Source organism: Primulina tabacum, chromosome 17 (genome assembly GCF_025594145.1).
Source record: "Primulina tabacum isolate GXHZ01 chromosome 17, ASM2559414v2, whole genome shotgun sequence".
Taxonomy (NCBI): domain Eukaryota; kingdom Viridiplantae; phylum Streptophyta; class Magnoliopsida; order Lamiales; family Gesneriaceae; genus Primulina; species Primulina tabacum.
The window spans coordinates 30,514,493-30,533,195 of record NC_134566.1 but is presented as its reverse complement, the minus strand read 5'-3'; the positions used below and the strand labels follow the sequence as shown (position 1 = coordinate 30,533,195).

Here is an 18,703-nt window from a genome sequence, read left to right as displayed (position 1 = left end):
GTTATATATACTTTCTTTCGCAATTTTAGAATTTATTAGCTATTTAATTGTTTATTTTTTTAATATTTGATATTTATTTTTAAAACATAAAAAATATAATTTCAAATTTAGAATAAAAATTTGAATTTTAAAATTATAAAATTAAAATGGAGCTACGTCATTTTCTACTTGTTTTTATTTAAAGTAGACATAATTCAAATTCAAATAATAATAAATAATAATAATAAAGAAAGACGACAGGTAACTTGCACTAATGAAGATAATTACCAGATTTCCGGCGGTTGGTCTTGGAATCTAACAGGCGCGGGAATGTCATAATCTTGGTTCCGAAAACAAAAACAAATCTCCTTTCTAATTTCAACCATTGTCGCTGTCTGTACTCAACCCCACAAGAGTCAAGAATAATACAAAATTCAAGACAATCACCCCGCACCAATGTAAGAAATTTCGCCAAGAATCTGTGTCAAGAGGGTTAATAAGGTCACTGTCTGATCGGGGTAACACAGTAATCTGAATTCCTGCTGTCTACTATCTGTGTTTTTATTGAAGTATTGATTTTTCTGACTGGAGTACTGTTTCAGCATTACACTTGCGTGCGTTTTTGTGTGCGATAATGGGATTTGGAACTACCAAGAAACGTGCTTTTTTTTTTTTTTACTGAGGTAGCTTTTTGGCATGGTTATTTTTTGTGGGTCTTTGAAATATGGAAGATACGTGCTACGTGGAAGTGGATCGACTTTATTTCCTAGGTTTTGTTGAGATATATGTGTGGGCTGTTGTCCGGAGTTTTTTTGCGTTTACAATCTTGAATCTGGTTTCAAATGAATCTATCAGATTCTTATTAATCAGCTTCTTTTTTTCCTTGAAAATTGTTTGGGATAAAGTGGGTATTCTAAGGAAATCTTGGTTTCGGGTCCGCCTTTTGCAGCGTTAGGCTAAATGTTTTAGCATTTCTTATCGGTTTGTGAATGAGTTCTTGAAGAGTTTTGGATCAGTGATCTTGTGCAGATATCGAAATCGTTTGGTCTAATGGAGATTTCATGACTATTTTTTAAGTGAATTCATGTAGGATGATGAAGAGTTGTTTTTTTTAAGTTACTTTATTTCTATGTTTCTGTTTTACATTCCTAAATGGCTTGTCAAGTAATGACCTTGAGAAAATTGGTTTCAGACAATGATTACGGGCTTTCATGAGTTTCGAAAAAATTAAAGGTGATTGATGTAAAAATGGAGGATGTCTTGATTTCTGATGCATAACTTCAACTTACAAGTGAAGATGAAGTCTGTGTAAAGAACGTGCAAGTGTTTCTTATATGGACCGAAGAAGTTGGCTGTGGAGAAGAAAAAAGAGTCCTAATGGTGAAACAGAAAGCTCTGGGTCGATCTCATCACGTTCAGAAAGATTATCGGATGATCAGGTTGGTTACTTTTGGTTCAAATCTTCTCATACTTTTGCATTCTATAAATGAGTGTCTCTCAAATTAGGAGTCTTGGCCTTGAGCTTTAATGGATTTTGAGTATGCATCCTTAGCAGTGAGCAATTGAGCATCATCTTGCACAGATTCTTTTTATGTTTTGGAGATAATGTGTCTTTTACAGGAAAGTTTTTATCTTATTCGAGGTGCTTCAATGTTAGATTTTTGTCAAAAAATGAATTTTTGTACTTGCAATGTAGTACAATGATCTTCATGAGAAATATACTGAGGCCAGAATTACTTAACTTCATAAAGATCCATGTTCCATGGAATCGTGTTCAAAATTCTTAAGAATCCTTTCCTTTTATGTTTACGGACGGGGTGACGATTATGGTTTGCATCCTTAATTCAACTAAAATTAATGTGGAAATGTGGTTTGATAGACATAAAAGTAGAGTGACTAAACAGCACTTCTTGTTTATTAATCCTCAGGTCACGCGTATATGCTTTATTTTTTCAGGTGTTTGGCTATTAATTCGACTGAAATGGATACTTTTAAATCGAAGTTTCACCATGCCGAATCGATGATCAAACTTTTTTAATCAGGTACTAACTAATGGAAACTAGCTACCAGGCCGCCGAGTTAATTGGTGGTTGGCACGATCAAAATTAAAACTTTTGAATGCATAAAACTTCTGGAACTCAAGTCTTACTCACAACCTCTAAAACCATGTTGTACTAGATCGATGAAAAAAATCCCAATTCACATGTCATTATTCATATTTCTTACAAATTAGACCACTATGTGTGGATAAAACTGTGGTTGGACCACAACTGAGAGCCACTTTGCTTTTTAGTCTTTGAAAAGCATTGTTGCCAGCTGCCTCTATGGCTGATCTGCAATTATTGAACTGCATATCCTTTGAAAACTCATTATTTTTCTTAGCCTGTTGCTTTGTGTCTATGCATCAGCACAAGCCATACATGCGGCTACTGATATGTAAACTCTCTTAAATATTTCCTCTTATAGAATCCACAGTGCTAATTCTGAAGAACGTATGAATATGTTATGATTTTGTTATATTCCTTAAGTAACGCTATTGAGGAGATGGTGCTAGATCGTGCATTTTCTTATAGGAAAAATGGAACTTCTTGAATTCTCCAATGGTGGAAGGGATAGAGAGAAACCTGTAAATATTAATATATGTAACTGATTCTATAGCTAAGCAGCTAGTGAAACAATTGGGTCCTTTTAAACTGTAGAAACTGGAGTTATCGATAGAATCATAGGATAAAAATAAACACGCGTCCACTTCACAGCTTCAATTTAAAGAAAATAAAGAGTGAGAAATCATAACACACAGTCCCCTGAAGTGACTCATGAGTTTAACCGGCTCGTGTGGCTCATGAATTTTCAAATGTTTCAACTAACTTTAAATCTGACCATATGGATCATGAATGATTTGTTGTTGCTACAGTCTTTGTCAAATCATAACACGCAGTCCCCTGAAGTGACGTCAAGAGCTGTGCTTAGTGATGAAAAAATCGATGATAATTTGAAGACTGTATCAGAGAACCTATCGGAAGCTCTTCTTGATATTCCCTCCGAGGAAGATTTTGTTGCGGAGCATGCAAGAGTTGCGGAGGAAGCTGTCTCGGGTATTTAATTAGTTAAATATTAGGAGATGTCAAATTTTACTGATAGGATTCTTTGCTATCCAGTCTCTAAATGAATCTGAATTTGGCGTTGAATACCAGGATGGGAACGGGCTGAAAATGAAGTGTTGTTTCTGAAGAGACAAGTTGATGCCTTCACACTGAAGAATTCGGCACTTGAAGAACGTATTGGTCATCTTGATGGAGCACTTAAGGAGTGTCTGAGACAACTGAGACAAGAAAGAGAACATAAAGAACAGAAGATTTATGAAGCTATTGCCAAGAAAACGCATGAGTGGAACTTAAAAAGGTCAGAACTTGAGAACCAGATCAGTGAGCTCCATTCACAGATACTGAATGCGAAAACAGGTGCCCTCTCTAATCTTGAATCTGTGGAGAAAGAGAATTCGAATCTTAGGCTTGATCTTGTTTCCAAATCTGAAGAATTGAAACAAATAACTTTTGAGAGAGACCTCGGTACTCATGCTGCTGAAACTGCTAGCAAACAACATCTTGACAACATAAAAAAGGTAGCCAAGCTTGAGGCTGAATGTAACAGGCTAAAGATGGTGGCACGCAAAGTGGCAATGGTTAATGATAACCAGTCCGTGACTGCACCATCTGTTTATGTTAAATCTTTCACGGATAGTCAGTCGGATAATGGAGAGAGGATATCAGTTATAGAAAACGACTGCTGGGGAAATCGCGGTTTGGATATGATTTATTATGGGCCATGCCACCATGATTCTCGGGCATCATCTTTAGTGACTGTTGATCGAAGTATCATCATTCCTTCAGTTGAGATTAATCTAATGGATGATTTTCTCGAGATGGAGCGGCTTGCAGCCTCACCAGAGATGTATAGCGGAGGCACCCGAAACACAGAAAAACAAGCTGGAGAAAACCCTTTAAGAAGTGAACTCGAAGTCATGATTAACCGAACGGCTGAGCTTGAAGGAATATTAGAAAAAATGTATGACGATAAAGTAAACTTGGAGTTAGCTCTGACTAAGTGTCAAAATCAGCTTAGGACATCCGAAAATCAACTCAAAGGAATCGAGGCAGGGTTGATCGACCTTAGTTCTCAGCTGTCTTCGGCTAACAAAGCCAAGGAAGCCTTGCAAAAAGAAGTCGAAGTTACTAAATTAAGGCTTAAAAACTCACTGAAGCGTTTTGATGAAGCTGAGGTAAAACTCGTACACATTCAAAACCAGTTGGCCATTGTTAATGAAGCAAAGAACATGTGTGAGCTGCAGCTTGAGGATGCCAACATAAAGAAAGCCGAAGCAGAGTCCAAACTCAGGGTTATGGAACTTGAACAAGAAACTTTACGTGCAAAAATTTCTACCCTGCAAGATGATGTCGAAAAGGAAAGGAAATTTTCAGAAGACACAGTTGATAAATGTGCCATATTAGAAACTGAGATTTCAAGATTGAAAGTTGATTCTCAACTTCAGAGATCAACGATAGCTGAAGAGTTCAGAATCAATCAGGTTCATTTAGAACTACATTGTTTATCTACAAGACCAATTACCTTTCTTTTTTGTCTTGTTAATTTAAATGTTTGATTCAACCTCGTCCTTTCTAAGTTGTTCTTGAGGCTATCATATTGTTTGCAGGACAAAGAACTGGTCGTTGCTGCGAGTAAATTTTCCGTGTGCCAAAAGACTATTGCTTCTCTTGGTTTGCAGTTGAAATCTCTTGCCACATTCGAAGATTTAATGATGACCTCTACGGAACTGATGTTATAAGTCCCCATGAAGCATACTAGATCTGATAATCCGAGCCAAATTCATAAAAATCGCACATAAAATCTATCCTAGAAGGATTCACGGAGGCTAGTGAGAGCATCAAGAAGATAGGTGCTTGTAGAGAACAATCATAAGTGGAGATGGAGAAGTAGTTAATATGATAATCTATATCTATATACCTATAAAAGTGTGCATAATCTACGATGTTTTCCAATTGTGCATGGACTTCCCTGCCAGGAGGGAGGAGTCCTGTGAGTGGGGCCGCGGCTGAGTCGTCGGGTCCTTACAATAATTGTCCTAACTTCGTACAATTTAACGATGAGGTGAAAAAGAATAGCTCAGAGAGTTCACGGAAAAAATATAAGACCTTCTCAGTTCAGGAGCGTCGACAATATGTTGATAAAGTTTTGGAAAATCGGAAGAAAAGAAAAGCTGTTGATTTCCATCCTACCACATCTCAAAAAGCGCACAAACAAAAATGTGATGGGTTGCTCAAGGCTTTACAAAGTGTAGGTATCTATCAACGTCAAATGTAAAATTGTTATCAATAATATATTAAAGATATATTTGTTATTTAACACTTATATTTTATATTTATTTATTCTTGTGGTTAGATGGATCAACACATGACTCGACAATGCTTCAGCCACATGAGCTACATCCGATGCATATATGTTGTTATTGTGGTGCTAAGAAATTTCAATTTGAGCCTCCAACTTTTTGTTGCGATAATGGCAAGATAAAGCTCGCAGCCACAGAAGTGCCACCTGATATGCTCAATTTATTCACTGACTATGAATCAACAGAAGCTATGCAATTTCGGAAAAATGTGCGAGCTTACAATAGTATCTTCTCATTCACTTCATTGGGTGTTAAGATTGATAAAGAACTAGCATCTTCGAGCCGAGGGGTTTACACTTTTAGAGCCTTAGGCCAAATATTTCACAACCTTCTGTCTTTAGTGCCTAATGAAGGTGGACCTTCTCATTTTCAATTATATTTCTGGGATATTGACAATGAACTACATAATAGAATGAATATAATGGACAACACCCAGATTAATGAAGATACTATGAAAGCCTTGATGAAAGTTATGGGAAATAACCCTTATGCGGAATTGCCGCGGAGGATAAATGGTATTCCTTGTATTGACCAAATAAATCTACATATTCGTCAAAACTGCAGGGCTCGATCAATGTTGTTACAATTCACCAACAACTGACCAAGTTGCAGCAATTTGGATTGAAGGAAACAATCCTAATATACCATATGATAGAGATATTGTTATCCATGGACATAATGATGACTATCATAGAATTAAACACTATTTCGGATGTTATGATCCATTACAATATCCACTTTTTTTTCCACTAGGAGAAAATGGTTGGCACCAAAATATTCCAAAATACACGACCGGTTCAAGTATATGTGGCAACAAACAAACTTCCACAGGAGAAACTACTTTTTCCTCCATTGAAGATATGCTTAACCAGGAACAACAAGGTACTTTTATTTAGTTTTTTTGTTACTATGTGTAATCTATATTTTCTAAGCTTATTGATACCATTAATATACGTTTGTGCATCAATCTATAGTTAAAACAAATAAAACAAAAAAAAATACTAATATCTTATTTGTGTAATTAATTATTTTCACATTTATTAATGTAAATTACAAAGTACTGACGTTGAATTTGAATTTAAATGTTTACACCGTCATTGCATGTGTTGCTTGCCCAAATAACCATTTGATATTAAAAAATTAATAGCTTTTTTATTCTAATGATGTTTTATTGTTATCTTCGTATTATCATAGGTATCAGTAAAGAAAGCAATAAATTGGTATCATGTCGAGAATATTATTGTTATAAGTTACAAATGAGAGATCATTTGACATCGGTTCTTCTATATGCGGGTAGATTGTTCCAACAGTACATAGTAGATATGTATATAAAGCTTGAAACGACTAGGTTGGACTATTATCAAAGAAATCAGGCTGAGATGAGAGCTGAGTTTTATCAAGGTATAGTAGACAGCATTATTAGAGGAGAAACTAGAGGCAGTGAAGTTGGCCAAAGAATTGTACTACCAGCATCTTTTATCGGAGGCCCAAGAGATATGCGACGTAGATATCTTAATGCGATGGCATTAGTGAGAATATTTGGTAAACCGGATCTCTTCATTACAATGACTTGTAATCCAGAATGGAAAGAGATAAAGGATAATCTTAAAGAAGGACAAAAAGCTCAGGATCGGCCAGACTTAACGTCAAGGGTGTTTCGAGCAAAAATTACATGATTTGAAAACTCAGATAATCAAAAAAGAAATATTTGGAAAAGTCGCTGCATATGTCTATGTAATTGAGTTCCAAAAAAAGGGATTGCCTAATGTTCACATGTTGGTCATACTAAAACCTGCCTACAAAATAAATACTCCTGATCAGTTTGATTATTATGTATCTGCAGAACTTCCTAACAAAGATACACATCCTCGGCTATATGATTTGGTTGTAAAACATATGATACATGGTCCTTGTGGAGATATGAATAAAAAAAATTCTTGCATGGTTAATGGACAATGTAAAAGTCATTATCCAAGGCTATTTTGTCAAACTACAACACAAGGAAAAGATGGATATCCAATATATAGAAGAAGAAACAATGGCCAAACAATAGATGTGAGAAGAGCAAAGCTTAATACCCAATGGGTGGTTCCTCATAATTCTTACCTCCTGTTAAGGTATGATTCACATTAATGTAGAAGTTTGCTCTGGATTGACAGCTAGTGAAATACCTATACAAATATATTTATAAAGGACATGATAAAGTGGCAGTTCATATTGCTCATGAAGATGGAGAAAACGTGATAGATGAGATTAAAAACTTCCAAGATGCAAGATGGGTGTCAGCACAAGAAGCTGTTTGGAGGATATTTGAGTTTGACCTCAATGAGATATCCCAAGCAGTGATTAATTTGCCATTGCACTTGCCAAATAAACAATGTGTCACCTTTTGGAAGAATCAAAGTATGAGAAATGTTCTACAGTGGGAGCATGTCTCGAAAACAATGCTAACAGAATTTTTTCAGATGTGCGCAACAAATGATAGAGTGAAAGCTCTTTTATATAGTGAATTTCCAGAATATTATGTGTGGGATAAAAAGAACAAGTTTTGGCAACAAAGGAAAAAAAGGGAAAGTCATTGGTCGTGTAAATGGAGCTAATTCCGTGGAAGGTGAAAGATATTATTTAAGACTGTTACTTAATCATGTTAGAGGTCCAACTTCATTTGACAATCTGTTAACAGTCGACGGAAATATTTGCTTTACTTTCAAAGAGGCTGCACAAAGAAGAGGTCTGCTTGAATAAGATAAAAGTATTTTTGAGTGTTTAAATGAGGCCGTTAGCTTCCAAATGCCACACGCATTACGAAGATTGTTTGCAACGATTTTGGTATATTGTGAGCCAACAGATGTTAGAAAACTATGGGAGACTTACTTTGAAGCAATGTCCGAAGACTTCAAAAAAAACTTTTCTATATGCAGGGGATTATTGACGGCAAAAACATTACAAAGTCTCAGTATGCTTCTAGAAAGCATGGGCAAAGATATTGGACTTTATGACCTGCCAAAAGTAACAACTCCAATAGATGGACCAAGTGAAGTAATCCCTCGAGAAATTCTCGATGAGTTGGCTGTTAACATTCCAGATGAAGATTACTTAGCTCAATCCAACCTGAATACAGCACAACGAAAGGCATTCTCTACGATAATTGATTGTTTAGATGCACACAAAAATGGATTATTCTTTGTCGATGGACCTGGAGGAACAGGGAAAACTTATTTATACCGTGCTTTATTGGCCAATGTAAGATCAAGAAAAATGATAGCACTTGCTACAAGCAACTTCAGGAGTTGCAGCATCTATATTGCCGGGTGGTCGGACAGCCCATTCACGATTTAAAATTCCCATTGACTTGCATGATAAAAGTTATTGTACAATATCGAAACAAATCGGACTTGCAGAGTTATGTAGAAGAACACATTTAATCATATGGGATGAGGTACCGATGGCAAAACGGTTAGCAATTGAAGCAGTTGACAGAAGTTTACGAGACTTAACAGGAATCCAGAAACCGTTCGGTGGAAAAGTGGTTGTTCTTGGAGGTGATTTTATGCAAGTTCTATCGGTTGTTCCTAAAGCATCTATTCAAGACACTATTAATGTAAGTTTGGTGAAATCGTATTTATACGAACAAATTTCTCATCTAACTCTTTTAGAAAACATGCGAGCAAGATCAGATCCTCTATTTATTGAATTCTTGCTACGTGTGGGCAACAGTACTGAACGTTCAGATGCGGATGGCAATATCAAAATTCCAGATGATATGATTATAAAATATGATGATGAAGAAGATTCCTCTGAACAAAAGCTTATTGATCATATTTTCCCAAATATAGAGAAAAATTTCCAGTCGGCTGATTACATGACAAATAGAGCTATACTTGCATCAAAGAATGAGTATGTTGACAAGTTGAACGATAAAATAATTCAATCATTCCCTGGTGAGACCAGAACTTTCACAAGTTTTGATGAAGCAATTGATGACACTCAAAATTTTTATCCGCCGGAATTTCTTAACTCATTAACTCCAAATGGCATGCCTCCTCATCGTTTGGTTTTGAAAAAGAATTGTACAATTATGTTGTTGAGGAATCTCGATCCATCAGATGGATTGTGCAATGGGACGAGAATGGTATGTCGAGGATTCCAAGATAATGTCATCCACGCAGAAATCACAGTTGGCCATCATACCGGAAAACATGTTTTCATTCCGAGAATACCTTTATCTCCTGCAGAAAATGAAGGATACTCTTTCCAATTCAGAAGAAAGCAATTTCCAATTCGATTGTGTTTCGCAATGACGATTAATAAAGCGCAAGGACAAACTATACCATTCGTTGGCGTATATTTACCCCAACCTGTATTTTCACATGGACAATTATATGTTGCACTATCTCGAGGTACTTCAATGACAAATACAAAAGTCTTAATTAAACCAAGCACAAACACAAGCATTGGTGACACATGGACAAGAAATGTGGTGTACCATCAAGTTCTTGCTCGAGGTATTTACTTTATGTTTTTCCAATAAAAAATGAAAATCTACATTTCCTTTTTCCCATTATGATTTCTAATATAGGGAATATTATATTGTAGTCATTCATAAGAATTTATTTGCTTACAACTGAACTGAATACCCAAATGTTTTTGCTTTCGATGTGCAGAAACAAAGGACAACTATCAGGATCATGTGTCATCGTGAACTTCAACAAACCCAAGAAGGTAAAATATGAACTTATTTTGTCCTTATTTCATTTCACATATACCAAAAGAATATTTATTTCCTTTCCATCATGACTGATCAACAAATTGATTTAAAATTTTAAATATATAATATCTTCCAAACTACCAATGATATTATTTCACTTAACTTTCAAATAATATTATTTCCCATATGCTCAAAAATTCATTGTAAATGCTCTAAAATTGTAAGTTATTTTCAAGTTTAAGTTTTCTTTTTTCAATAAATTATTTTTGCTGAAAAAATATTTTATGCTGGGTAAATAATGATTATAACGTGTACTTGAATTCATTCTTTTTACTTCTACTAGACTGGAGTCTTATTATTCTGCAAAACTATTTTTTTTAGTTTGACTCCAAAGTCTAGGCAATACGTAAATATAATTTATCTGTATTTAATATATTTTTTTTATTTTTTTCTGGAACCAACGATACGTTATTTATTTTAAATGTTCCAAATATATATTTTTCATTCATTTAAACATAATCGATCTAATTATGCATTCCCACGTAGTTTGAATTTTTTTTTATCTAATGTATTCATTCCAGCATGTTATTAAAAATGTAGCAATATTGTATAGTTCAGTTTCTACTTACTATTTGAACTGCTCTAACAATCACAACTTTTCTGTTACATGATAATCAATTTCATAAGACATTTCATGATTTATTCTCATAGGATGTTCGTGGAAAATTGGGACAGATGTTTCCACAATATCGATACTCATCCACCGCTTGGTTCAAAAGAGAAGATAAGTCCAAATATTATATTTATTTTTTCCCCAACAATAAGAAATACTATTGGTCACATTTCAAATTTTCAAATTGAAAACGGCCGAATCTTCATTTTGTTTGTTATATATGACTTAATTGTATTTTGGAAAAAATTATATGTAATTAATGTGTTTTAAGTGAGATTACCTATATATAAAGAAAGGTTATTCTCCGAATTCACATACTTAAAACTTTTCTTCTTCCTTGTCTTCAAATTAAATAAATTTGTTTCAATGGCTGATTCAAAAAATATCTTCTATTACTTATCTGCAACCAAATCAAAAGGCTACTACGCTCGTGCTTAAGGTTCTTCGACAAGGAAGCAGCCAATTTTCAAAGGCAAATTCGAAACCAATCCGGAAGATTATATTTTTGGATGAAGAGGTATTATTAATATTTTTTTAATGAAAACTTCTAAATTATGTTATTCTATGAAGAGGTATTATTAATATTTTTTTAATGAGAACTTCTAAATTATGTTATTCTAGCACTATGTGAAGTATATTTATGTGGTTTTTTTCCCTTCATAAAGAGTTCACTGGTGATTTAAAAAAAAACAAAAAAAAAACAGTGTATTGGTTTTTTCTTTTTTGGTTCTTATTGTTATTCATATATTGCATGAGCTATTAATCACGAGTCCTCATCACTATATATATAGATTATATTATATAAACACTGGCAGAATATTCTTTACAATTTAAGGTGCTAAAAAAAATTGAAAGTGTATATTTTGTCTTCTAAATTGACTGATATCGCATTTTTCTTTTGTTTTTTTTCCTTTTGAATTCCCTTATTTGTTGCAGGGTACTATGATATATGGGATTGTTTTTGCCAATGCCATGCAATATTTCCATGAACAACTCAAGTTCAACAGAAGTTACCTCATATCTAATCCAGACATCAGGGAAATTAACAATAATTTCTCGAACATCAATCCGAAAATTGAGCTGGTCCTACAAAACAATACAACAATCACAGAAACAGATAATATTATCGGTTTCTCTAACTACACTTTCAGTTTTTGTGAGTTTGGGGACATTAAGAATTCTTCACAAGATGCTCAACCACTCGATAATTCTCAACAATCATTTGATTTGTAAATATATCATTTATTTTATTATATAACTAATTAATATCCGTTATTTATTAGATGTCATAGGTGTCATCATGAAAGTCAAGCAATCGATCCAGTTTCGTAGGGATGACAATAGCACATGCTGCAGGAGAGAAGTCATATTGATGAACATTCAGTGCGTACAACCATTTTATTACATTTCGATTCTTTCAAAAAATATGTTATATTATCGTAATTTTTCTCAGACATGATATTGTTACAATAAATTTGTGGGACGATCTCGCCTTCAATGAAGGCCAATGGTTAGAGGAGATGGTGAATGAGAAGCCAATAATTGCTTTCTCAAATATGAAAAGACAACCTTACCAATGTATTGTCGATTATATTATAAATGTATTGATCAATAACTTAAAAAACTCACTTCTCAGTTTTTTTTTTCCATAGACACAGTTCAATTGAAATCCACATATACTACTACGATATATCTTAACCCACCATGCACCGAATCAGAGAACTTAAATTTATGGTGAGCAAACTGAATTCTATTATTTCCCCGAGCATCAATATTTTAATTTGTACGCATGCCTATAATAATTGCAATTTAGAATGAACCAAGTTAGTAAAAGTGTTGTTTAATTTAATCTATGAAAAAAACATATTGATCACGTAATAACAAGTTGAAAATTCACTTTTGTTGTAACATTTATAATATCATTTTTTTTTACTAATACTTCTTGTTGTTTTTGACAAACAGGCTGAACTCGGGTTTTAAAGACCACAATCTCGATAATTTGTGGATGACTACTAAACTGAAATGTTCTAAAGAAATCACCATCAATCAATTGCTCAATGAACGCAAAAGTTTAACCGAGGTAAGAGAAAAATTTCACAATTTTTTCCTTATATTATACTAATTGTTTCTCCCATTTATCCAAAACACTAATTTTATTTGGTTTATCGAATGTATCGATCTTATGTTCTAATGAACTAGAACACATACTACTCTTTCAAAGGATACATACTTGAAGTTGAAAACAGATTTAACCCTTGGTATGAAGCTTGTAACAATTGTTCGAGGGCAATTATTAAAACAAAAGATGGGACAACTTGTACCAAATGCGTTCATATACTTGCCGAAGCAGTGCCGAGGTATAAATCCATCATATTTGTTTTTTATTCATGAAATAATATCATACATTTATATTTTTTATCATACTGTCACATGCACATGTATCGAGTTACGATAAATATCAAAAAAGACAATGACAATATAAAAATTACAATGTTTGATGACGTAGCTGCTGCTTTTATTGGTTGTCCAGTGAAAGAATATATCAAGTCTGTCACTGAGGTTAGTTTAAACCACATTACTACAAATAACACCTAAACTTTAAAACTCTATCACTAACTTGTGTTTGGTTTTGTGTAGGATGCAAGTGCTTCGCCATATTATATGGCCCTTGAAATGCCAGAAAAAGAAGAATACAACTTTCTTTTCAAGTTTGCTGAAAAGACTCCGACCAATAATGCAACTTATTCTATTATAGTTGAAGGATTTCAGAAGCCCCTGCAAAAGCACAAATCAGAAAACTTCGAAGATGTCAATGCAAATGCTCATATTCAAATGGAAGATGATGAAAAAATTGCTACTTTTATAAAGAGAAAAAAACATCAAACATAGTTCTATGTCCAAGACACGAACCCAACAAAACAACAAAAAATTATCTGATGATGCCAAAAGAAATACCAACATCCTGATTGAAGATGATGACAAGCTTTCTTCCTCCGTAAAGAGAAAGAGACAAGTCAAAACTAAAACTGACACACAAAATGTGGCATTTGTGAAGATCAATCAAGAAAAAGTTTGATTCCATCGTAACTTATTGCGCTATGCTTTTTTATTGTTTTTTAATTATTGTCTTTTATTACATTTCTCCTATTAATAAATATTTGTGTTTACATTTTTAAATAATTATTATTTTCATTAACTGATTATATATCATCATATTCTTCTATAGATAGTTTTTAATTATATAAATTCACTAAAAATTTGGACAATAATCATTGGGATATCACGTGCAACGTACGTGCTTCTTACTAGTAACATATATAAGCAAATACAGTCATTTCTTTCCTATAATAAAAAGATTTAAATTTTTTTTGATTATCAATACATATTGCATTGGGTATTCAAAATGCATTTTTAATCTTTACCATCAAAAGAGAATGTTTTCCGAATATACATATCAAAATGCATTTTTAATCTTTACCATCAAAAGAGAATGTTTTCTGAATATACATATATATTTTGATATAGTCAGTACTCACTGTGAACGTTTATGTGACATCAACTGATATGAGTTTTACTTATCGGATATAGGATGTCACTCATGACGAGTGTTTATCATATCAAAACTATTTATATTAAACTTGGACCTAACAAAGATAAACAACTCGGTGTATCTTTTTATTCAATACCAAATTTACCATTTCACATTTTGATACTTTAAAATTTACATTTATATTAATATTTATAATTATAATGTTATGTTATAAATCCAACATAATTCTTCAATGAAAATAGGATTGTCTATTAATTGGAGTTCAATCAGCAATTCAGCATTGGATTTGATATTGATGAATTAATTATAATTTTAAATCTAATTAAAGATGTATAAAAATATTGGATGTCTTGTCCTTTTCCACATATGATGTCAAAGAATTTAATCAATCCTATTCAAAAGATTGCCAAATGAAAAGAAACCAATGGATGTAGAAAGCGATCTGTATTTCGTGAAAAAGTCGGTACAAAAAAATTATTCTTTTACCATGAATATAAGGTCGTTTAGTTTTTTACAATTGATTTATTCTGATTGATCAATCTCTATCTAGAGTTTGTTTTTTCCTGATACAATTTTACGGATTTATATTTATGAAGTTGATCGAATCCTAATTATACCTAACATTAAAAGTGATACTTGTTTTTGACATAAAAATAGTATTCTTTATTAAATTGAGTCGAGTTAGAGATCCGACTCATAAAATTACTGTTTCATAAGAATTTTTGTGTTCTATCAATTAATTGATGAGAAAATTTTGTATTTTACAACTTCACATAAATTCTTGGTTTGAAAATTTTCTTATTTTTAAAATTTTATTTGTATGTTTTGAATCATATATTTATATAACCTCATTAATTTAAAAATCTTCATAAACTCATAACTCTATATTTTTCCTCATTTATTGAGTCAAAAATACAAAACACAATGGATATTTTAACTAAGGCAAAAACTTGCGTGAGACGGTCTCACGGGTCGCATTTTGTGAGATATATATCTTATTTTGGTCATCCATGAAAAATATTATTTTTTATGTTAAGAAGTATTATTTTTTAATGTGAATATCGGTATGGTTGATCCGTCTCACAGATAAAGATTCGTGAGATCGTTTAGTCTTTTACTAATCCATCCTTCTAACATGGTAACAAAATTTAAGACTTAGGAGATAAGTTTCAATACACAATTTTTTTAAAAGATATTTTCATTAAAATCCTTAAATAATGGTAATTTTAGATGTTGGCTAAAATTAGGAAATGCGAATGTACATGCGGCCTCGAAATTGCTGTGGGAATTGAGATATCCACAAAGGTGGGCCCATTCTGATACTCTTTGCGTTACTGGAATACTGTCTTTCGCGTCAAAACAAAAAGAAAAAGGTTCTACCATTCTCGACACATTTATACTACCTAGAACTTTTGAACCTCTTATCCAATTTCCATGCAATTGGAAAAAGGGTAAATTTGTTACTCCTAAACTTAAATTTGGAGTCGTTTTTATCAGAAAAATTATGTGTTTATATTTTCTAGCTTACATTGATACAAAACATTACAAATACGGTATTGATATGTTATATCTGAGTATCAGTTATTTCGGATATGATAATAATATATGATTTTTTTAGTACGGTTTTTAGTACGGACATATATAACAAATATTGGCATTAATGACACGACATGTTTGTATTTTCGGATGAAAATCGGTACAAATAATTGAAAATATGATACTGATATATGATATTTGAGTACCAACTAGTTTCAAATTTGATGGATGAGACACATGAAAAAAAAAGTAAAGATCCCAAGAAGAAAATAATCTTTTTGACCAGTGTACATTCCTAACATCAGAAAATGAAGTAATCGAGAGAAACTATAAATCAATAATTCAATTAACCTTCTTATTACATTCCAAAGTTATTTGGCAAAAACTTGTGTGAGACAGTCTCACGGGTCGTATTTTTGAGACGAATATCTTATTTGGGTCATCCATGAAAAAGTATTAATGTTTATGCTAAGAGTATTACTTTTTATTGTGAATATCGGTATGATTGGCCCGTCTCATAGATTAGAATCCGTGAGACGGTCTCACATAAGACCCACTCAAATTATTTTTGTTCACGTCTTATTTTATTCTACACCCCTATAAGGCAACATAGGGGTTATGAACTCCATACACAAAAACACAGTTGTACATTTAAAAATTGCTTCCGCCAGCTGAGCAACACGGCAGGCGCCCACCGCCTTGGTATTTGAATGCAAACAGCGCAAGCAATTTTGGCAACTTGTGGAGCTGAGCCACGGTGCTGTGATAAACTTCACCAATGACAAGTTTATATTTTTGGTGGAGAATTTTAAAAATTCTTTCTTTTTTTCTTTTTTAAAATACAAACCACAGACCATCTATGAGGTAAATTTCTTAAATAGAACTCGATTGTACAAATGGGTACATGGGAAAACTTTTTTTACCTTTTTAAATACAAACGATAGACCACCTACGAAATAGTTTTATTAAATAGAACTCAATAACTAAGTAAATGATTTTCAACTCAATTCAAAGCCAGTTGTGCAAAAAAAAAAAAAAAAAAGAAAAAAGAAAAAAGAAGAAAAAAGAATCGGCACAAGTGTGAATATTGAGGGAAAAAATGCACACGTGGATGCGTAAAACTAGACCTCTTAAATTACTACACAAATTTATACGGTATCTGGGAAAAAATAGATATTATATTCAAAAGTTATCAGCACCGAACACCGTCTGTTCTGAAGAATTTCATGGATGATACCTCCTCGATATTAAAAAAAATGAATTATGCGAGTAAGGTGAATGCGTAATCTTTACCTTTATGCATAAGTAAACGATCCCTCGATGCTTATTATAAATAGTCGAGGAAACTGGTTCCCTCGAGGGGAGTATGCCACTTGGTGGTTGGCCAAGAACCAGCTGTACCTTTATTAGTATTCATACGCCGCCATGTCATTCCCGACCGGCAGCAGGGCACACATGGCAAATGTCCTCCCAAACATAAACCGAGAATACCATAATTTCCAGGAGTTCTTCGAGTGTTGGCTCGTCCAGCAAAGCCAGCATCTTGAAGAACTTGTCTCCGCCTTGAAGGAGCAGGAGCAGCAGGGGCGGGGACGAAATATCCCGCCAGGGATGCGAGGAGGGGATGACGAGAGGATTCTACGCCCTGTGATTGAACGAGTGATCCAACATTACGAGCATTACTACACGGCTAAAGAGAGATGGGCGAAACTCGACGTGGTGGCGATGTTTAACCCGTCGTGGAGAAGTAGTCTTGAGGATGCTTTCCTGTGGATTGGCGGGTGGAGGCCCAATATGGCCTTCCACTTGCTGTACTCCAAGTCCGGGCTGCAGTTCGAGGCCAGGCTCGAAGAACTGATGAGAGGACTTCGTAGCGGTGACTTGGGCGATCTTTCGACAAGTCAGATGGAACGAGTGAATGAATTGCAGCTGGAGACTATACAAAAGGAGAAGGAGATAAGTGAGAAGCAAGCTAAGCTGCAGGAGACGGTGGCTGATTCAACTATGGTCGAGTTAACTCATTCTGCTACAATGCTAATAAGGGAGGGGGGAAGTGCATTGGATGAGGGTCGCATCGACGCGACTTTGGCGCCTAAGGAGGCAGGCCTGGGTAGAATCCTACAGAGAGCAGATAACTTAAGGTTGAAAACTTTGAAAAACATAATTGGCGTCCTGAGCCCCAAACAGGGTGTGCATTTCTTGATTGCTGCTGCAGAGTTGCACTTAAGGCTCCATGAATGGGGGAAAAGGCGGGATTCAAGAAATCAGCAGCGGAGAGAAGTTGGTAGCAGCCAGGAGCACTAGGCGATGAGAACAGGTAGATGTATGGATGAGTAATACGTAATGTGCTAGGATTCGCAGTTTTTCCCTAGAATGATAATATACAGCAAAATTGCAGAATGTAGTTGTTGAGGTTGTGTTTTGGTTAGAACTGTTGGTTGCTGTTCTATTGTTGGCAAAAATGGAGTTCTTGGTTTTTTTATTAGAACATGACCAGTAACATGAAACTACAACTGCCTTCATGACTAGTAACAAGAAACTAAGCTGTCCTAGTAATGGTTAAAATCGGCCTTTTTTCAATAAATTTAAAAAGCCTTCTATTTTAAGCCATGATGAAATTCCGAAGATGCATAGAGGTTCTCTATCATTGATGATAAATTATGTCCATTACCTGAGATTTCAAATACAAGAACTTCTTTCAGAATTCGTCAAAATCTCAAAACAAACGAAGCCCAGAACTACCACAATGAAATTTAATATATTTTTTCCCCACTGAACATGCATTGCTTGCTT

General features: G+C 34.0%; 4 protein-coding genes across 8 annotated transcripts; all 4 read left to right on the top strand.

The window, feature by feature from the left end:
• Nucleotides 1-289: 289 nt before the first annotated feature.
• Nucleotides 290-5,415, top strand: LOC142531543 (filament-like plant protein 3). Of its 5 annotated transcripts, none has more exons than XM_075637715.1 (5): nt 290-437; nt 1,172-1,418; nt 2,894-3,074; nt 3,174-4,564; nt 4,691-5,415. In XM_075637715.1, exons 2-5 carry the CDS (start codon nt 1,314-1,316, stop codon nt 4,820-4,822), a joined length of 1,809 nt encoding a protein of 602 aa, XP_075493830.1. In that variant the 5' UTR covers nt 290-437; nt 1,172-1,313; the 3' UTR covers nt 4,823-5,415. The 5 variants fall into 5 exon arrangements, with proteins under 5 accessions (XP_075493830.1, XP_075493827.1, XP_075493828.1 ...); XM_075637712.1 differs by having other exon boundaries at nt 290-497; XM_075637713.1 differs by lacking the exon at nt 290-437 and adding an exon at nt 460-548.
• LOC142530687 (uncharacterized) lies at nt 5,026-8,782 on the top strand. The gene is made up of 7 exons (XM_075636502.1): nt 5,026-5,335; nt 5,437-5,958; nt 6,197-6,325; nt 6,638-7,095; nt 7,603-7,785; nt 7,961-8,174; nt 8,292-8,782. Exons 1-7 carry the CDS (start codon nt 5,026-5,028, stop codon nt 8,780-8,782), a joined length of 2,307 nt encoding a protein of 768 aa, XP_075492617.1.
• A 381-nt stretch (nt 8,783-9,163) lies between these two features.
• Nucleotides 9,164-13,959, top strand: LOC142531283 (replication protein A 70 kDa DNA-binding subunit B-like). The gene is made up of 8 exons (XM_075637379.1): nt 9,164-9,948; nt 10,108-10,165; nt 10,863-11,341; nt 11,761-12,207; nt 12,278-12,402; nt 12,477-12,558; nt 12,787-12,904; nt 13,024-13,959. The coding sequence occupies exons 4-8, from the start codon at nt 12,125-12,127 to the stop codon at nt 13,213-13,215; spliced, it is 600 nt and encodes a 199-aa protein (XP_075493494.1). The 5' UTR covers nt 9,164-9,948; nt 10,108-10,165; nt 10,863-11,341; nt 11,761-12,124; the 3' UTR covers nt 13,216-13,959.
• A 3,098-nt stretch (nt 13,960-17,057) lies between these two features.
• LOC142531908 (protein DOG1-like 4) lies at nt 17,058-18,577 on the top strand. The gene has a single exon (XM_075638179.1). The coding sequence runs from the start codon at nt 17,336-17,338 to the stop codon at nt 18,212-18,214; it is 879 nt and encodes a 292-aa protein (XP_075494294.1). The 5' UTR covers nt 17,058-17,335; the 3' UTR covers nt 18,215-18,577.
• The last annotated feature ends 126 nt before the right edge of the window (nt 18,578-18,703 follow it).

Excerpts from the sequence above, each read along its gene's own strand:
- LOC142531543 (XM_075637715.1), top strand. The coding sequence starts at position 1,314 with ATGGACCGAAGAAGTTGGCTGTGGAGAAGAAAAAAGAGTCCTAATGGT. Across the intron at positions 3,075-3,173 it reads TGCGGAGGAAGCTGTCTCGG|GATGGGAACGGGCTGAAAAT; the intron begins GTATTTAATTAG and ends GTTGAATACCAG. Across the intron at positions 4,565-4,690 it reads AAGAGTTCAGAATCAATCAG|GACAAAGAACTGGTCGTTGC; the intron begins GTTCATTTAGAA and ends TATTGTTTGCAG.
- LOC142531908 (XM_075638179.1), top strand. The coding sequence starts at position 17,336 with ATGTCATTCCCGACCGGCAGCAGGGCACACATGGCAAATGTCCTCCCA.
- LOC142531283 (XM_075637379.1), top strand. The coding sequence starts at position 12,125 with ATGAAAGTCAAGCAATCGATCCAGTTTCGTAGGGATGACAATAGCACA. Across the intron at positions 12,208-12,277 it reads GTCATATTGATGAACATTCA|ACATGATATTGTTACAATAA; the intron begins GTGCGTACAACC and ends AATTTTTCTCAG. Across the intron at positions 12,403-12,476 it reads GAAAAGACAACCTTACCAAT|ACACAGTTCAATTGAAATCC; the intron begins GTATTGTCGATT and ends TTTTTTCCATAG.
- LOC142530687 (XM_075636502.1), top strand. The coding sequence starts at position 5,026 with ATGTTTTCCAATTGTGCATGGACTTCCCTGCCAGGAGGGAGGAGTCCT. Across the intron at positions 5,336-5,436 it reads CAAGGCTTTACAAAGTGTAG|ATGGATCAACACATGACTCG; the intron begins GTATCTATCAAC and ends TCTTGTGGTTAG. Across the intron at positions 6,326-6,637 it reads GCTTAACCAGGAACAACAAG|GTATCAGTAAAGAAAGCAAT; the intron begins GTACTTTTATTT and ends GTATTATCATAG.